Below are 18,697 nucleotides of genomic sequence, written 5' to 3'. Positions count from 1 at the left end.
TTGGTAATTGGAACCCGAGTGGGATACCTCTATGAATTTGTGTTACAATTCTCTATCACTCTGCATTCAAATTGTTAATTTACAAGAGGGTCGAAATTTTAGCCCATTTGCATGTTCGATTTCTAGGTATTTCCAATCGATTCCAGATTGGAACCCCAAAATTGTATTTCCAGAATTCAAACCTTTTGTAATTGGAACCCGATTTTAACGTGGGATACCTCTATGAGTTTGTGTTTCAATTCTCTACCATTCTGCATTCAAATTGTTAATTTACAAGAGGGTCGAAATTTTAGCCCATTTTCATGTTCGATTTCTAGGTATTTCCAATGGATTCCACATTGGAACCCCAAAATCGCATTTCCAGATTTCATAACTTTGGTAATTGGAACCCGATTTTAACGTGGGATACCTCTATGAGTTTGTGTTCCAATTCTTTATTATTCAGCTTTCAAACTGTTAATTTACAAAAGGGTCGAAACTTTATCCCATTTGCATGTTTGATTTCTAGGTATTTCCAATGGATTCCAGATTGGAACCCCAAAATCGCATTTCCAGATTTCATAACTTTGGTAATTGGAACCCGATTTTAACGTGGGATACCTCTATGAATTTGTGTTACAATTCTCTATCACTCTGCATTCAAATTGTTAATTTACAAGAGGGTCGAAATTTTAGCCCATTTGCATGTTCGATTTCTAGGTATTTCCAATCGATTCCAGATTGGAACCCCAAAATTGTATTTCCAGAATTCAAACCTTTTGTAATTGGAACCCGATTTTAACGTGGGATACCTCTATGAGTTTGTGTTTCAATTCTCTACCATTCTGCATTCAAATTGTTAATTTACAAGAGGGTCGAAATTTTAGCCCATTTTCATGTTCGATTTCTAGGTATTCCCAATAAATTTCAGATTGGAACCCTAAAATTGCATTTCCAGATTTCATAACTTTGGTAATTGGAACCCGATTTTAACGTGGGATACCTCTATGAGTTTGTGTTTCAATTCTTTATTATTCTGTATTCAATTTGTTAATTTACAAGAAGGTCGAAATTTTAGGCCATTTGCGTATTCGATTTTTAGGTATTTCCAATGGGTTCCAGATTGGAACGCCAAAATTGCATTTCTTAATTTCATAAAATAAAAAAATAATTTATGTTCAATAAAATCTTACATTTTTCCACATCCCATAACCACTGTTCTTGGCCAGTTCGTGTGTGGGCGTTCCTAGGCAATTCCCTTGCACCGGCCTCGTCGAAGTGCAAGTGCCGCTAGGCGACGAAGGCAAACAAGTGTTTTGGGGCCTGCTGTTAAGGCGGGGAAGACAAAAGCCCATGGAACATGGAACGTCCATCGGAAAGCTTTTGGACCGTGGATTAATGTTGCTGGTCGTGTTGTTATTTTGTTATTTACTCGCTCGTTGCCAGTACGGTTATTTATTTATTTATGCTAATGTGGTTGGCAGAGCCGCTGACGCTGCATTTGCATTGTTTAGAATGAGAACAGCGGCAAAACGAGCCCAGCCAACAAAAAAGGGGGCAAAGACAAGATACAACAACGATTACAACAAACTACAAGCTGCAACAGTAGCAACAAAAACACGACAAGTGGCACTCACGCGACAAAAGCCCATAAATAAAGAGTTCTCATGCTTATCTCGACGGCCGTGCGATATTTTCGAGTATCCAAAGTGCAGAGGGAAAAATATTCCGGAAAACATTATAAGATCAATAAAGATGAAATATATTTCCATCAAGCATTATGCAATGTATTAGATATTATTCAATAAAAACTAAAATTATTTATTTTTTAAAGAACAGGTCCATACCAACACCTAAGTTTTTTCATTGTGTTACATTTTAAGTACAGGCACATAGAAAGTGCGGAGTTCCCATAGCGGAGAAATTGATGGAAAATTCTCAGCACGTTCGTCTGCTGATTCTCCAGCTCTCATTGATAGACAGCCGGGCGTCCTAACACCCAGCTAAACTTATGACGGGTTTCCAATGAAACTCGAAGATGTCACTGCTGGGTACGATGGGCTACGTGGATCCAAATACCAACCACCGTTAGCTGGATAAAAACTAAAATAATTAAATTAGCTGGCAATCGGAACCGAAATGAATGAGGTACTTTCACCATGATATATTTATATTACAATCAGGGTTAGTACATCGGAGTTCCTAACTAATAGGATATTAAAAACAAAAAGTTTGGTAGCCTCTTTCTTATAAATGGTTACTAAAAATCTTAGATAAATATTTTTTTTAAAACTATTCTTTCACAATGTTGTAAGAATAAGAAAACTATAAATCTTAAAATAGCCCTTGAAAAACTCCTCATTCAGTTGACATTGTTGTTCACAACCACCAATTTGAGTTTCGAAATCGGAGCGCTTTTCTTTATATATTTTCTAACTCGCCCTTCACCATGGATCCTCCCAATGTTGGTAAAGATTTTGCGGACAAGGTTCGCTTTCATTTGAGTAAGGATGAGTTGGAGCGCCAGATGCGGAAGATTCACGAGCGGGGTGATGCTCAGAACCGGCCTTCAGGAAGCGGGAGCAGCACGAGTTCATCGAATAGTGCGCCTCAGCTGGAGTCATGGATCTTCGAGAGCGTTGGGGGCTACTATCTACCCAATGAGGACCTGTCTAAGATGCCGCTGCCTCGTCAGGAACAGTTGCTAATAAGGGATCTCATCTATGCCTTTTCGGGGGTACCCACTTCCCACGTCAAGCCCGATGTCCAGCTCGAACAGATCTCTGGAATGAATTCCGTGGATATAGCCAAGGTTCGCTTCCGATTGGATGACGTCTTCAATGCGGCCTTCAAGGCCTTGGCCAATGAAGTGTTGCCCCTGATAGGTTACTACATAGGTGTGCAGAGCTTTATTGAGGAGATCAACATGTCGCCGAATTGTGGGAGAACGCGACTGGCCTTGGCCACCGCTCTGGGTGACCAAATGCAGGACTACTACGATCTCCAGTCCAAGTTGGAGACTGATTTGCAGGAAAAGAAGTTGAATCTTAAGGAACTGGTGCGTCAGGTGCGTCCATGGCTGTCCATCTTAAAGGTGCTTTCCTCCATGGCCAGCAGCTCGCGGGGAAAGTTGACCAGCGCCCAGCTGCTAACACTGTTGGATCAGTTCTACCGGGATCAGAAGGCCTCCGAACCGGATCTCAAGGAGAGGGTGACCAAGATCATGGCAGCCGTAACTCATGTATACATGAAAATCGTTCAGTTGTGGATGCAAAAAGGTGTTCTATACGACACGCAGCATGAGTTCTTCGTGGAGGACACGGAACGCTCGAATGTCATGAGTAGTACGCTTTTGGCGCCGGAGAAGTGCTGCCACGCCTACTGGGCCCAGCGGTACCGCCTTCTGCCGGACCGCTTGCCAGCCTTCCTGCTTCCCCAGGCGGATGAGGTGTTTCTGGCCGGGAAGTACCTGAATATCCTGCGGCAGTGCAATGTGACCATGAAGCTGCTGCAGCTGCCACTCGCCTATAATCCTGGAGAGGCAGGACATGAGCAGATAATCAAGAGCAGCTACGATTTGCCGGCCAAAAAACTTCTAGATGTCCTAGCAAAGGAACACAGTCTGGCCTTGCACATTCGCAATTTGAGGTGCTATTTCCTGCTGCAGGAGGAGGGATTTGTGGAGACGCTGTTGGACAAATGCCAGGAGCAACTGCAGTGCAATGTGGACCGGCTAGTTCCGGAGAAGCTGCAGACCCAGCTGACGGAGACCCTGCAAAAGTCCAATGACTTCTTCAAGGACTTGCTGCGCTGCCAACTCAAGGATTGCGATGTGGCCACTCAGTTGGGCAGGCGGCACAGGCTGGGGAAGTCTGTGGGAGGAGGTCGGGAAAGGGAGAGCTCCAGTGAGGATGAGCCACCGGCGGTCCTCAATCTCTATGGCTACGAATCACTGGCTCTTCGCTACGAAGCCAAATGGCCTCTGAGCTTTGTCCTCTACCCGGAGATCCTGGAGCAAATGCAGATCCTGCAGCGGGTCCTTCTCTTCCTGCACTATGTGAAGCGCCACCTGACTGTCCTGTGGCAAACTCCTTCCGAGGGCATGGGTCTCAAGCTGACCAAACGATCGGGTGATCTTCGCCAGCGGATGCTCATGTGTATGTTGAATCTGGAACACCACATTACCCAGGACACTGCAGAGCCTCGATGGCAATCGTTGACCGTAGCCATGGACAAGGCTCGGAATATCGACGATGTGCTGAATAAGCTGGAGACCACCGTGGATGAGTGCCTGCGGTTTGCACTGCTACCCTCTGCCAACGCCTTTGTGAAAGCCCTATTCACCCTGGGACATGTGTGCCTCAACTTTTGCGGCTTTGTGGAATCCCCGCCAGATGGAACTTCCCGGGAGCTCGAGCAGGGTATTTCCGAGTACGAAGAGGAGTTCGACAGCTTCATGGCCAGCATCCTGGAGTTGGTGGGCGAGTTGGCCAAGTCGAGTGGCCACGGCGAGCGGGAGTCTTGCAAACAGTTGCTCAAACGTCTCGAGGGGTTCTGCAAGCCTTCCGAAATGAACTAGGATGATGCATCCAAGTTTTAGTAACTTTTTGTTGGTCACACACATTTCATAGTGGGTCAAAAGCGTGTCCAGCAGCTTTGAAAATCAACCGTGCCAACAAACCTCTTACCACCGAAACATAAAATATTTAAGCTCTGTTTACACTACTCATCTAGGCTTTTTTTCGGAGACTTAAGACGTTGTATACCCCGAGAAACACGTAGAACTCGTGTAAAAATATTGTTTGAATACAAAATTAATTAAACTTTTGAAAGGGTAAAAACATCAGTCTGAAAATATTCTTTACTATTGGCTGTTACTTCCAAAAAAATTTAATAAATTTTATCTAAACCAAAAGAGGTGTGGAAATTTAAATGGGAAACCTAATAATTTATATTTTTCGGTTCCTCAAATATATTGATGTGTACTTATTAGAATTAGTGGCTCATGAAAAATGCGATTTAAATGTTTAAATGGGGCCTCGAAATAGTTTAATTGAACTTAAACTTTTACCACTTAAGAAAATAGTGTTTATATTCCTTGGAGGATCCAAGCAGTGCCAAAACCATGTCCATCCAGTGTGAGCTTGGCACATGGGAGCGACACCTGTGGCGGGACTCCACCTTTGGGTTATTGCTCACCGCCGCACAACGGGCGTGAACAATCGATGTGTGCGTTTAATTTCTGGCCGACGAGCATTATGTCGAGTCACGGTGGCAACTTTGGGGGCTAGTGCAACGAAAGCGGTGATTTGCATAAGATCGTAAATTATTTTAAATGGCGGCAAAGAGATTTTAATGCAGTCTCGCCGGGATGGACCGATTCGATGGACGGGCCAAGGCGCGCTGCCAATTTGAATTCAAAGGCCAATTGTTATGTAAATGCACTTGCCTCAGTTGCAGACGCACGCAAGCGCACGAAATTTGTGTTAATAAATAAGAAAACTCGAGTGCGGCTGTCCCGAAATCACTTAATACTTATCGCTTTAAGGACAACAGGTGGTCGACAACCGCCGTTGATGATGCAACGAAAATGCAGCTCCGATTTTGCATTCAACTGCCCAGAGCGGGCCAATAATAAAATTATGGTAAAGTTCAGATGCATTGCTTCCGAAATGTATATCATTACCTGCTTGCGAAAATGATGGACTGCCGCTGTCGGTTTGCATTTACCCCAGCTGAATGGCTGCATGGAGTTTACCTGCAGCTTACTTGGAGCTTACTGGGAGTACCTTGGAGTGGAGTGACCAGCGCTTGGCCGTGGGAATTCCCCTAGTTCGGCTTGCGACTCGCGACTGACGGAGATCGCGGGCTTTCCACCATTATGGGGGCAGGTTCATTAAACCCGGGACACGCCTTTCCGACGGGATGACTTCATTTGTGCACACAAATGCCTAGAAATGTCATAAACTTGAACCCGCCAGCCAGCTGGCCGTCGAGCGGAAGCGGCTCTTCAAGGTTCAACGGGCCCCTAATTGAGAGCCGAATTTTATTTGGCAAACGGCCAGAGGCAGTCAACCGTTTAGCACGGTGGGTGGGTCACTTTAAATGGCCAATAGAGTAGTTAAAATAGGGGAAAACGAAAACACCATCTGAAACTCGATATTGTTTACCTAAATAAAGCTTAAAAAAGGCATCAAATTGGAGCCAAAGTCAACACATTAAATTTTTGTTATCATCGTTTTATAATGGAGTTTATTTTTATAGGGATTTAACTTTCTTTCTGCTTATAAATAAGTTTCTGCTCTCTCTTGGCTAAGATACTTTTTGAAATCATAAGTTCAAATCAAAGTTTACTTAAGATACTGACGGCCTAAAGATCAAGATCCTTAAGAGCTTTTATTGCTATAAATATATATAATACTTTTTCAATTACTTTTTTATTGCTCAAGCTAAAACATTTTGGTATTTAAAAAATATTTAATTCGCTGACATTAACCAAGAAAGAATCGAATTCATTAGCCTTCAGATTATTCTACTATGGGATCTGCAACAATATCGCTGGCTGATCCCGGCAACATAAACTTGGTGGCCGTAAACTCGGTTTGACTCGACTCCTCCGCCTGAGTTCCACTGACGGACTCGTAGCCGAACTGGCACTCGCCCAGTTCGCCCAGCCGGACCCTCTCCTCGTACCACAGCAGACGATCTGTATTCCCACCCAGGGATTGATCCAACAACCGACGCCTCTGGCGACCGCGCTCCAGGAACTCAATGTAATCGATCGACTTGAACTCGTTGAACTTGCTCAGTATCTCAAAGGAATCCTCGCACACCTGCTCGTAGGTGTCAGCACTCTCCACCTCTCGCTTCACCCGTTCCGCGATCATCTCGCTGCGCTGCATGTCGGGGATCTCAGCTGGAAGGATCCTCGCCCGGATGGCAGCGATATCATTCTCCACCCTGGCCAGGATATCCGAGTGGGACTTCTTCTTGGCCGCCTCGTAGGCGTGCCGCTCCTTCTCCAGCGCCGTTTCCCGGGCCAACTTCTCGGGATCCATCTGTTTACGGGACATAAGGATGGTCATCATCCGGTTTAGATTCAGTTCGTCCCACATCACGGCCATTTTCTCGTTGTAATTAAGGCCGCTATAGGGCTTTTTTCTAGGTATCAAAAGTTGCGATTAGTAATCAACTATAGGTAATACCTTAACCTACTTGTGCTCTTCTCCTCCTCCACCTCCTTCCTCAGCGGCCTTGTGCCCCTTTTTCCTGGTGGCCAGCTGCTCCTCCCTTTCCAGCCTCTCCATTTCCTTACGGGTCTCCGCCTCCGCCTCCCTCTTCGCCTCTATGATGTCCTTGTTGAGCTCATAGTACTTCTGTTCCCACGCCTGGATGCCCACCTTGCGGCGCTCCTCCTTCAGGACGTAGTTCATCAACTGCTGGAGTTCATTGGGCAGCGGCACATCAAAGGAGTGCGGCAACTTAACCATCCTGATGCTACTATTATAGTCACCGATGCCCAAGATCTTATAAGGAAGCGAGGGCTTATGCTCTGTGATCCCAGTTATAATACCACCGCCGAGGATCTCCGTTAGGCAGGCGTCATCATCGCGAGCTTTGTTTGGGAAAAAATATTGATTGATATAACTACTAAACCATAATACACTTGTAATACTTAGGTGTACTTACCCAATATATCCCAGGCCTCGAGAATACCATCGATCCTGGTCAGATACAAAACCGCCGGACGAGTTTCACTCCAGGCGACGGCGGTGAGGTCGCAGGCTCTCTGCCGCCAGAAGATGGGTGAATAGTTGTAGTCCTCCTTCCAAATGGCCAAAATAGTGCGCCCAATGGAGGCGAATAGCTCCGGGTAGAAGGGATTCTTCTTCACCATCACCACGGGTCCATCGTGGACCATGGCAAAGGGAGTCGAACTGTTGATCAGCTCCGTGGGTTCCCCCTCCGTATAGGTGCCCTGCCAATCGATCCGGCTGACATGACCATAAAAAGTGGACACTATCATGCTCTGGCGCATAGTGGGCGGGTCCTTGGCAATCGTCTTAATGGGATAATTCGAAGGATTGGCGTGAATCAATCGCGCAACTGGGGTTAAGCACGAAAAACACGAGGTGTCCGCTATGATTCCCGTGAGCGGTTCGGGGAAATAAAGGTTATAGGTGGGCTTGATGGCCAGCGACTTGAAGGCAGACTCGCTTTGGGTCAATTGCTTGGGCAGCATTCGGTTGCGCATCTTCTCCTTTCCACCTTTCGCTCCCTTACCATCGAGATCCCAGAAGCTAATGGTGCCATCGAAGGCGCAGGTGACAAAGAACTTGTGGTGGTTCCGGATATCCGTGTCATTGTAAACCTTTCCGAACTGACTCAGATATATCGAACGACCCAGCCAATAGAATCCCGTGATGGCACCTTTCGGGGAGCAGTCCAACGAGGAAATGGTGGCCGGGGCTATGACATTGTCCTCTATGTCAATGGTCCAGTTGAGGAACTCGCCAATCATCACCCGGTACTTGGCCTGGGCAGCCGTCAAGTACTCCTCCTCGTCCAGCTTCTCGCATCTTCCCTGCAGATCCCACAGCACCACCTGACCATTCTTGCTGCCTCCCAGCAGGATGTCCCCATTGAAAGGGCAAAAGGTCAGGGCTGTGTTCTCAATGGGAGCCTCGAACTCCAACTTGTAGTTTAGGTTATCCGAAAAGCTCCATAGCAGCACGGGATTGGGCTCCAGAACGGCTCTCTGCACGTAGTCCACCCGATTGCTGGCCTCATTTATGGTAGCTGGCGTACTGAAGGCATAGGACACTGCTATCAGTCCGGACAACTTTGGATACCAGTCGTAGCCCGCCACAAAGCGCTTGTTGCTCTTCGAGATGTTCGCAAAACAAAGGAACTCCTGCAAGTACGGATTTGTATACTGAACCACTTGCCTCGAGGATATCATAGTATAGTCGTCGCTGTGGAGGTATACAGATAGGGTTCATAACTATGTTAGTTAACTCCCTAAACGGTGAGGATGACCCACCGGTAACTATCGATCTGATTGAACTCCAGGGTATTGAGCAGCATTTCGATCTGGGCGGACATTTCGGGCGGTGGTTTCTCCGGCTCCACATAAGTTCCCGGCTTGGCTTGGGCCTTCTTCTTCTCCTCCTCCTCGTCCACATCCGTTTCGTCCAGCTCCAGGTCTTTGAATAGAATCAAAGTTACAGTGCGTTAAGTTAGGAACCCTACACCCACCTTCATCATCGATCTCATAGAGATACTGCGACCAGGCGTTTGAGGGAAAAGTGGGATTGGTTTGCTGTTCCCTATCGATCTTGGGGGGAGCGGACTGGACCGACACATTGATCCTCTTCTTGATCACATTGTCCCATTTTATATTTTCGTTGGGCAACAGCTCGATCACTCCATCCCTGACATCGCGGGTCATCCTGTAGTCGAAGGCCACGTGCCGCGGCATCTGAATGGGGTAGACGCTCTGGATCTCCACGTCGATGGGCTCGTCCTTGAAGCGCTCCACCAGGATGGTCATCTCCTCATCGGTGCCATGGCTGACCCAACGACGTGGCTTCTTCCTGAGGCGCCGCTGCATCCGCCAACGGTCAAAGTGTTCCATGTTCTGGATAATACTCAGCGCCATTTTGGACTCCTTGATGCTCGAGTAGAAGATGAAGGGGTCGCCCTCGGGAGGATCATCGTCCTGTTCGGTCAGCAGAGGACAGAAGCCCATCAGAACATAGTGGTCCGGATTGAAGTTCTTGAACTTCTTCATCAGCTCGGCGGAGTTCTCCAGTTCGTCGAAGAGCACGTCGCGCAGATCCTTGAACTGCACCTGCTTCCATGGGAACTCCTGGGTCACATTGATGCCCACCTCGATCTTCAAGGCCTTCTGGACTTTGTCGCTGTATAGATGGGATGAGGCTCAAGATAGGATGAGGTGTGCCTTAACCATTTCTGTGACTTACGAAACCATGACCTTTTGGCAACTGGACAGTGACATGAGCGTTCGCCAGGACTCCTGGACATTGAAGAGGTTGCGCGGATCGCCCACTTCCTCATCGGAGTCGGGTTCCTTAAACTTCTTGAAGTAGGGCTTGTTGCGCCGCGCTGATAAGGGGGCCGCGGCCATGGCTTCCGCCACCTCCGATTCCCCGGGCAGGCCCTCGGGGTCACCGTCCAGTTCCATCTTGCTCGGCGGATCCATATCCGTGGCCGACATGGTCAGTGGCTTTTTCTATGCGGTTCCCCTCAAAAAGTTTCGTCCGATTAGTTTGTTTATCTGTTTTCTCTCCACTGACAACTGGGAAACTCAAATTCTGTCATGGCAATCGGGGAGCATGCGCAGGAACTAAGTAGGTCTGATACCTGTTTATCTAAACTATTGGTTTCATTTGTAAAATAGTGAGGTATGGAATCAGGGAATTCCTCAAACTAGGCAAATCAGAAAACCAATTCTAGTGAAGAGGTAAAGAATCTCATGATCAATCTTATTAACATCGTGCCACTTTAATATAAACAATGACTTGACTAAGTCAACGAATTATTATATATTTTAGTTACCAATCTATCTATCTATCTATCAAACATGCAACTCTACTTCTTACACGTTGAAGGTGGATACTATAATGATAACAAATTAAATAAACTCTTTCGTAGACCTTGTTTGTTTTCTGGTGAAAAGTTAAGGCGCGAATGGAGTTTCTCTCTCAACCTGGCGACTGGAAACCCTGCCGCACGTGAACGCACATAAACAGAATTAAGTTGAAACATTTTCACTCATTTACATGGACGAGTCGCGTCGGCCTGGCAATTTTTCCTCAACGATTTTTGAGTGGGTGATTGCCTCGTTGTCGCTGCCGTTGCGCCTTCGCCGCCGTTGTTTCAGGGATACCATACGCCGTGGCCTGTTGTTGCTGCATTTCACATCATTATCTTTGACCAAATACGGAACTATGCGCAAAAAACGCAATTGTGTGTCACTCACAGAGACTTCAAACCCGAACGAAAAAGCTACGAAATATGTGTTTCTTGTGCGATCTGTGGCAGTTGTTGTCCGAGTCCCAGTCCCAGTTCCTGACCCTCCTCACGTCTGTGATCTTTGCGGGCACGGAGAGAAAAATAAAGTCAAATTCATAAATATTTATTTGATTTTAGGAAACATAAACATCCCTTTCACCAGCTTAAGTGCGTTAGTATATGTCTAGATTTGACTCAACTACAATTGAGAAACCTCTAAGCAAATGAGTACTTTTGAGTTAAGTCTGAATACTATTTTTCCGCACTAAAAAATCACAGCTTTGCCTGTCATTATGCTCATAAAGGTAAGAATGAGGAATGTAATATGTCGTTGAGTTCGTCGCTTAATTTATTGGCATTAAAAAATAGCAGTTTTTATTATTAAATTAAAATATATTTTCCTAAAAGAGACGAGATTCGTTAGCATAGGTTGTAAAATTACGCCTTGATTTCGCTTTCGAAAAAATAGTCAATTAAAACATAATTTTCGAATAAGTTCTGAGTCCCATTTTCTATATAAGGTATTTCAAATTGTATTTCAATTTCATTAAAGTAAGTTTTTGGCATAAAAGATTTCAAGTTGTGAATTTAAATTTATAGGTATAGTAATAGATTTGTGGTGTTTCAGCTATAATTTTTAACTTTAAAATATAAATTTAAGAGCGCTATAAAACCGCTATAGTTATAGCCCCAAAAATGCCCAATTTTTGGGATTTTTCTCAGCGTACCCGAGATCGGTTCAACAAACGCCACAATGGAAAGTCTGCGAGTTGACGCACTACGCAATCGAAATCGAAAGTTCTCTGATGGACAGCTGCGAATGCGACCGAGACTGCCGTGGTGCAGAGTGCACAGTACAGAGCAGCGAGTCAATGCACCACCGCGATTCGCTGGTGGCTCGGGCTCAGCGGTGGCGATGGTGGTGGTGGTGGTGGTGCCACATGAGTGGCACACATTTAATGGATGCACGTCGCTCACTTTCATTCTGGGCGTCTGCCCAACTTTCGATTTTAAATGCAATTTATGCACCTGTCACTCAGCCAGCTGATAACTGGCAATTCCGATTAGCCGCGGCCATTGTGCCCACTGTTGCCAGTTGCCGTGCTGCCACGCTGCCCAAGTTGCCCATGTTGCAAGTAGCTTGCAGCGCCACAAAAGCCAATAAATCAGTGGACAAATTGTTGACAAAGCATTTCGTAATTTAAATAAGAGAAAAACGCGACAAGCTGCCGATAGTCGCCGGCCGATAGTTGGTAGCATGCCACAAATGCAGCCCAGTCCAAAAAACTTCCTCATCCGTCTGGAGTCCGCGAGGCGGCTCCGCCAAAACAACAATGACAACAGCCCCACTCTGGCAACGAAGAAAAAAAGAGCCACAAAAACAACAGTGGGGCTGATAGTTTTCTGATTGCCAATTGTGCACATGTGTGTATCTGTGTGACAGTAAAAAACGAAGTTTTTTCTTATCCAACACCTCCTCCACCCACAGCTCCCCCTTGACCTCATAGGCAACCCCGAAAACATAAGGTTATGTTGACAAGTCGAAGATTAGATACGCTGGGTAACTACTCTCATTGTTTTGAAACTGTAATTAAAATATTAAAAAAGCAATTTGGTTTTTAAATTAGCGCCTCGAACATGCAACATTATTAAATTATTTATTTATTCAATTTGTTTTATATGACTACTTATGGCCTGATGATATAATAATTTAATGCATTGGTTTTTCTGTTTTAAAAATAAGCCGCATATTTTATATGATTTATTTTTAAAAATTTATTCTCTGTTCATATCCTGTCCCTCAAGTTGGAGCTACCTTTTCAAATATCATTGGAGAACTTAAAGATATTAATATGTACATGTTGACTATTATACTCTTATCTCTTTCCTGAAATTTTCAATGGTTCTTACCCAATGCATTTGTATTCTTACAATCTGAATCCTTTTAAATTGAAAGTTAAAATCTTTATAAGATCCATGTTTTCCACAGGACAGCTTTAAAAACAAAAGTGAAATCAATTTATAAACCTAATCCAATCTGCTTGGAAAATGCACAACACCTCCTTGGGACACCAAGTCATCCTCGAAGATGGATGGCTGCGAGGTAGGTGTTAAAGTCTCATAATCCCCTTAGAGGGTATTACAGCCGCTGAATCGCGACTCGGGCTGGGCTGCCATCATAATCGTCAGAGCCAAAAAGTCGTAGGCAGTGGCCAGCACGGTGCAACATCGGCAGCATTTGGCATTCGGCAGTCGGCATTCAGGAGTTGTACAACTGGCGACAAAATGTTGCATGTTCGTGGCGCTGTCACCGGAGCTTGGCAGGCTTGGGGTTTCTCATTTTTGCCGGGACCGGGGGGATATGTATGCAAAAAGGTGCTAAAAAGATCAGAGGCAGCGATTTATCTTCATTTGCATTTGACGTCGCTGGCTGTGTGTCAAAAAGGTGTTAAGTGCCAGGCGGCGGCCCAAGCCGATCCGAGGCTGCGACTGCGACTCCGACTTTCGGCGCCGCGTTTGATGGCGGCCACAGTAGCCGATGCGCATAATTTTCTATATTTTATAACTTTGCGGTGGCCAAAAAATACCAGGGGAGGCTGTTCACACAGAGGCACATCAATCCGCTGAACCGCGACCGCCCAATAAGGCGAAAACCCCCCAGCACGAACCGCTATTATGGCCAGGCAAATTTGCCAAAAAAAATATAGACCCCGACCAACAATGGCCACTTCTAGCCGGGCCAGCGGGCAGGCCGAATCCAAAGCCAAAAATCCTCGAAAACAGAGAAACAGAAAAACCAACCCAGGCCGAACTGAACTGAGCCGCTAAGCGTTAGATAGTCGCACCGATAAAAGGGACATGAAATTCAAATTTGAGTGCTGCAAATTTGCCTGGCGACTTATCAGCCTGGTGAAATTTGCGACCAGAAACGGCTTCCGTATTACGGCGTTTTGTGAATTATGTGAGAAATTTGTTTGTGGGCTAAATACTCCACTGATTTCTGCCGCCACACACTCGCGCTGGCGCAACACGGCGTATGGGTGATGGGGAGAGCGATGAAATGGCGATTACAAATTTCGTCTGCCAAAGCACCATTCCCTTAAAGGAGTTCTCCTTTTTCTCCTTTTTTTATCCGCATAACCCAATTGCTTATCAATTTTCCTGCCCAAAAGTGCCGCAATTTTCCCGTTTCCCATGAAAAACTCAGCTAATTGCTTACAAGTGTAACAGCCAACAGTCTGTGAAAATATAGCTTCATTTTAATAAGCATCTGGCAAGAAAACACTGCAAAATATTAATGAGAGGAAGCGCTTAAATTGGTGAAAGGGAAACTGCCGACAAACGATGTTGTGCCTGTCCCTCTTGTAACTTAATATGAAAGAGCAAAAAAAAAAAATAACTTGTTGACTTTACTGCAAACCCCAACAAAATAAAGTATATGATTTATAGGTTTGTGATGGGAAATCATATTACCTATCTACCTCAAATAAAATATATTTAAACCTTAGACTTCCGATATACTATAAAGGTTTCTTGATGATGGTAAATGGAGTCTACAGTGTATAGAGTACTTTTGATAGACCTACTTTTAAGAATCCTACTAACTTTACGACCCAATCGGGAGCTCTACACTTTCTCCTTCTTTCTACTGCTCGAAAGGTGCCGGGCTGAACCCTACAATTAGAATTTCCCTGTGCCAAAGCTACAACCGCATCGGATCGCCATTGGACCCCTGAATGGAGCCAGAGATCGTGGCCGATCCGAGACTTGGTGGCGGGAGTGTGACAGTGATAATCCCCCGAGAAATATGCACACAAATTAGGCATGCATGTGGCCGGGTAGGATGTGGTTTTTTCTTTTCAGGGGTGGGGACTCCAGGCCTTAGTGGCTTTTGGCCATTGTTGGCATATTTAAAGTTGTAAAATAGCAAACCAAACACGTTTGACCGACATTCGTGACCAAAGTGCGGCTGCCGATCCGTTTGGATAGCCGAATCGCTGGCCGGGGCTAAACCAGGATTTCAATTTCAATTTCGATTTCGCTTGGGCTGGCGACAAATGTGGTCCGCTCCCCAGGTCCCCGGATCCGCAGATCCCCCTGACCAAGCCGACCGTGTGACTACTTTGGCAAATGAAAATGCTTAGAAGAAAAATAAAAGTTGGGCCGAGGCGAAATAATTTATGATGCACTTTTTGAGACTCTGGGCTGGGGTCTCCGACTCCGACTCCGACTCCGACTCCGTCTCCACTTGGTATGGCTTGGATAACTTGGATTACTATGGCTCTGTGAGTCACGGGCCGCTCCGCTCGCAGCCAGGTGTCGCTCAAACAAAAGTGAAACCGTTCTGGTCCCTACAGTCCCCCTCTTTATCGGCGGGAAACAGCAACAAAGCCACCTCGGGGACCGCAGAAACCCTAAAATATGGCGCTTTTGATATTTATGAATGTCTGCGTCTTAGCGTTTTAATCACATGGCCGGGGAGCACTGACCTGCCGCAACCTACGTACTGCGGCCAGCTACTTGCCGGCTACCGAATTGCGGAGAAAATCCATCGCAGTTGGATTAGCGGGGCACTGGCAGAAATATTAGTATATATATTAAAGAATTGCATTGATACATTTTGACAGCCCCCAATTATAAATAAAATATCAACCAATCTTCAAATTGTTATTTTATTGATAAGAAAAACCTAAAACCACAATGCTTAAAATACTTAGAGAATATTCTATATTAAAATTTTTTTACAAGAGAGCTCGACAATTTCATTTGTATACTGAAGAATTATTAATACCATTGCTAGAAATTTAAATAAAGAAATAAAGAAAACCTATTTAATTTTATTAGGGCCTAAGGTCTGTTTTTACTGATTTAAGGACCGTTTTGTGACTCTAACTAATAATATTCTTACGGAAAAATATATATTTCAATTTAATTTGTAAAAATGTACTCTACATGAGGTCGATATCCAAGTGGCATATTTTTCTCTAAGTGGGAAAGGTGGCCCACGGCCCAGCTAACTATGTTAAACAGCGAAATCAGGCTCGGGCCAAGACTGAAGACTGAAGCTGAGGACTTAAGACTCAAGACCAGGTTGGGGCTCATGACTCCCAGCGTCATCAAGATAAAGCGCATGACATACGGCGACAAGAAGCTACCAGAGCGTGCTCCATCCAGCGCCTTTTGGCCAGAAGGAGGTCGCCCCATCGCCCCACCATCAGCGTCACGGCCACAGCGGTGGACCAGGCTGGAGAAAAAAAGTCCTAGCCACAAAACGCTGTGACCAAATTTGGTCAAACGTGCAACATTTCAGCCGCACGCTGTCAAAGTTTTGGCGTAGAAAGCGAAATTTTCGCGACTGAGGTAATCCAGGCAACTGGTGACGAGAATTACGAGAATGTGGCAACCGAAAAGGAAAGTATTTGGCAGCCCAGCTTTCCGCTGAACTCTTTTGTGGCAGCCGCGGCAAATCGTCATCGGTGCACCCATCGATCTTGGGGTCTCTCAAGGTCCACATGGGCCAGGCCATTTATTTTATAATCGTTTAATGCACGCTTGTTTTTCCGATGACATCACCTGGAGTTGGCTGTCCATACTATATATCTTTCGGATCATTATGATCTGCTGTATGGCGATTCCCTCGCTTGGCGACGTGGCAACATCAGCATTAACGCGGCCCACGCGGCGAGTGTGTAATCAATCAACTGGCCATCGCAGAGGCCAAGTCGGGAGTGGTTCCCCTGTCCCATGCCCATCTCCATCTCCCCCCATCCACCCAGATCTTGGCCAGGTATCGCTAATGGCTGCCACACAGTGTCAGGGGCAGATTGCATGTGGCAAGTTGCAGGTTGCAGGTTGCGGATGGCAAGTTGCCGGCTGCAGATTGCAAGTTGCGAGTTGCCCATTTGATAGACACCAACGGCTGATGAGGCCTCGCACTGCCGCATTAGAGGGCGTAATTACATTTTTATTGAAGCCTCCGCAGCAGGCAACGCAGGTGCTGCCTCTTCTTGGGTTATTTCATCGCAGGCAGCCGAGGTGCCAAATGGAAAACTCCCATGAAAATTAAGCCTCGTTTCCGGCGTGCGCAAAAATCGAAAATTTACATAGTTCACCGCCCCCGATGGCAATTTTAATGATTAATTTTCTCAGGCTCCAAATAAAAGGAAAACCCATTGACGACAATGACGGCCAAATTGGTAACAACAGGAGCTGGCGGGCAAGCAGCTAAACGATATTTAAATGCCCTAAGTGTAAGCAAATAAATAAGAAGTAAAAGGAAGAAGTATTATTTTACTCTAAAGTTAGGGATCGCTGTTATGTCTATCTCCAAAATAAATGTTAAATTTTCTAAGATATTAAGAAGTTTAAAATTTTAATAATTAATCTTAGTTATCCCTAGAAGTTCTATGTTACCTGTGCTCAATTAAAGTATTAACAAATCAATTAACTAAAATCAAAGTTCTTAAGTCACTGATGTCTTCAAAAGAGCAAAGTTCTCTATTATCCACCGAGGGTATCGCAGTGCCTGGCAGTGTTTGCAAGTATTTGGCCAGGGCGACTGAGATCGATATAAATCTACAATTTTAATTTTATTTGGCAAGAATTCGCAGCAATATATGAATGCGACTGGCGATAAACATCGGCGGGCACGACTCATGCCCGTTGCCAGTGGCAGATCTTGGCCAGATCCGATCCCAGGCCCAGAACTGGCTGACATTTTCGTGGGTGTGGGCCGTGGATTGGCGGCCGGGACCGACAAATAAAAAGGTCAGCAGGCAGCAATCAAAATAACTGAAAATAACTCAATTTTCTGGAGCAATTAACATGCTGCCGCGATCGCAGATAAACCCACACACACACTTTTTGTTGGGCGGCAAACTTGAATAATCCGCGCAGATGCAGAAAAATGGCATGTAATTAGCAGTTAATAATCAAAAATTACGTATACGCATGCGCGGCCGAGTCGGGGCAATTAATTTGGCCATCGATTTCGTCGGCACTCGGTGGCTTGGGAGCCACATTTGGCCTCCCTGACATCCAGTGGCAGCTGGGAAGATGGCCAAGAGCCAGCGGCAGCCTCACCTCACCCGCAACGAAAGTTTCGCATTCTTTTCGGCGAGCGCGGTGAGTGAGTGAAATGAAAAGTGAAATTATTTATTATTAATGAAATTAATATATAATCATGTTTTGGGTGCGTATGCGCTTTGTTTTTGCGCGACAGCAGCACGTACATATGTTAAATCACAAAAAAGCGACGATAAATAACCAACAAAACGCCGGGACCCACGACCAAGACCAAGTCCAACACGTTTCGCAGCATCCAGCGAGAAAACCAAAATCAAAAATACAAAAAAAAATAATACGAAAAGATACTTTTGGCCAGGCTTTAAAAGTTCACTTTCGTTTGTGTCCAAAAAACTACGTTGTACATGCTGCATCTGCTCCCAGCAGCAGCAGCAGCGTATGATAATGAACACGTAAAATTGGGGGAAAATGTTCGAAAATTGTGCAAAAAACCAGTTGCTGCGCCAAAAATCATTGCAAATCGCCGGCAGATGCTCCGAAGAATGGGGATGAGGATGTCTCCTGCGGAGGCTGACAGGCTGAAGGTCGCCGGTGTCGCAGAATGTGTGTTCAGTCATAAATACGGCCTGAAATATGAACTGGCCTCTGAGAAATG

The 18,697-nt window shown here is 45.5% G+C and overlaps 2 protein-coding genes across 2 annotated transcripts; one reads left to right on the top strand and one right to left on the bottom strand.

Moving 5' to 3' along the window:
• Positions 1–2,335: 2,335 nt before the first annotated feature.
• On the top strand, positions 2,336–4,894 carry LOC108028056 (gamma-tubulin complex component 2 homolog). Its single transcript, XM_017099694.2, has one exon. The coding sequence runs from the start codon at positions 2,429–2,431 to the stop codon at positions 4,556–4,558; it is 2,130 nt and encodes a 709-aa protein (XP_016955183.1). The 5' UTR covers positions 2,336–2,428; the 3' UTR covers positions 4,559–4,894.
• Positions 4,895–6,397: 1,503 nt separating this feature from the next.
• On the bottom strand, positions 6,398–10,287 carry LOC108028837 (dynein axonemal intermediate chain 3). Its single transcript, XM_044095286.2, has 6 exons — positions 9,966–10,287; positions 9,238–9,902; positions 9,023–9,185; positions 7,669–8,954; positions 7,195–7,594; positions 6,398–7,140 (listed from the first exon to the last, which is right to left on the bottom strand). Exons 1-6 carry the CDS (start codon positions 10,217–10,219, stop codon positions 6,507–6,509), a joined length of 3,402 nt encoding a protein of 1,133 aa, XP_043951221.1. The 5' UTR covers positions 10,220–10,287; the 3' UTR covers positions 6,398–6,506.
• Positions 10,288–18,697: the final 8,410 nt, after the last annotated feature.

This window comes from Drosophila biarmipes, chromosome 3L (assembly GCF_025231255.1).
Source record: "Drosophila biarmipes strain raj3 chromosome 3L, RU_DBia_V1.1, whole genome shotgun sequence".
In the NCBI taxonomy this organism is placed as follows: Eukaryota; Metazoa; Arthropoda; class Insecta; order Diptera; family Drosophilidae; genus Drosophila; species Drosophila biarmipes.
This window is presented reverse-complemented; position numbering and strand designations above follow the sequence as displayed.

Excerpts from the sequence above, each read along its gene's own strand:
- LOC108028056 (XM_017099694.2), top strand. The coding sequence starts at position 2,429 with ATGGATCCTCCCAATGTTGGTAAAGATTTTGCGGACAAGGTTCGCTTT.
- LOC108028837 (XM_044095286.2), bottom strand. The coding sequence starts at position 10,219 with ATGTCGGCCACGGATATGGATCCGCCGAGCAAGATGGAACTGGACGGT. Across the intron at positions 8,955-9,022 it reads AATCAGATCGATAGTTACCG|CGACGACTATACTATGATAT; the intron begins GTGGGTCATCCT and ends ATACCTCCACAG. Across the intron at positions 7,595-7,668 it reads CGAGGCCTGGGATATATTGG|CTCGCGATGATGACGCCTGC; the intron begins GTAAGTACACCT and ends TCCCAAACAAAG.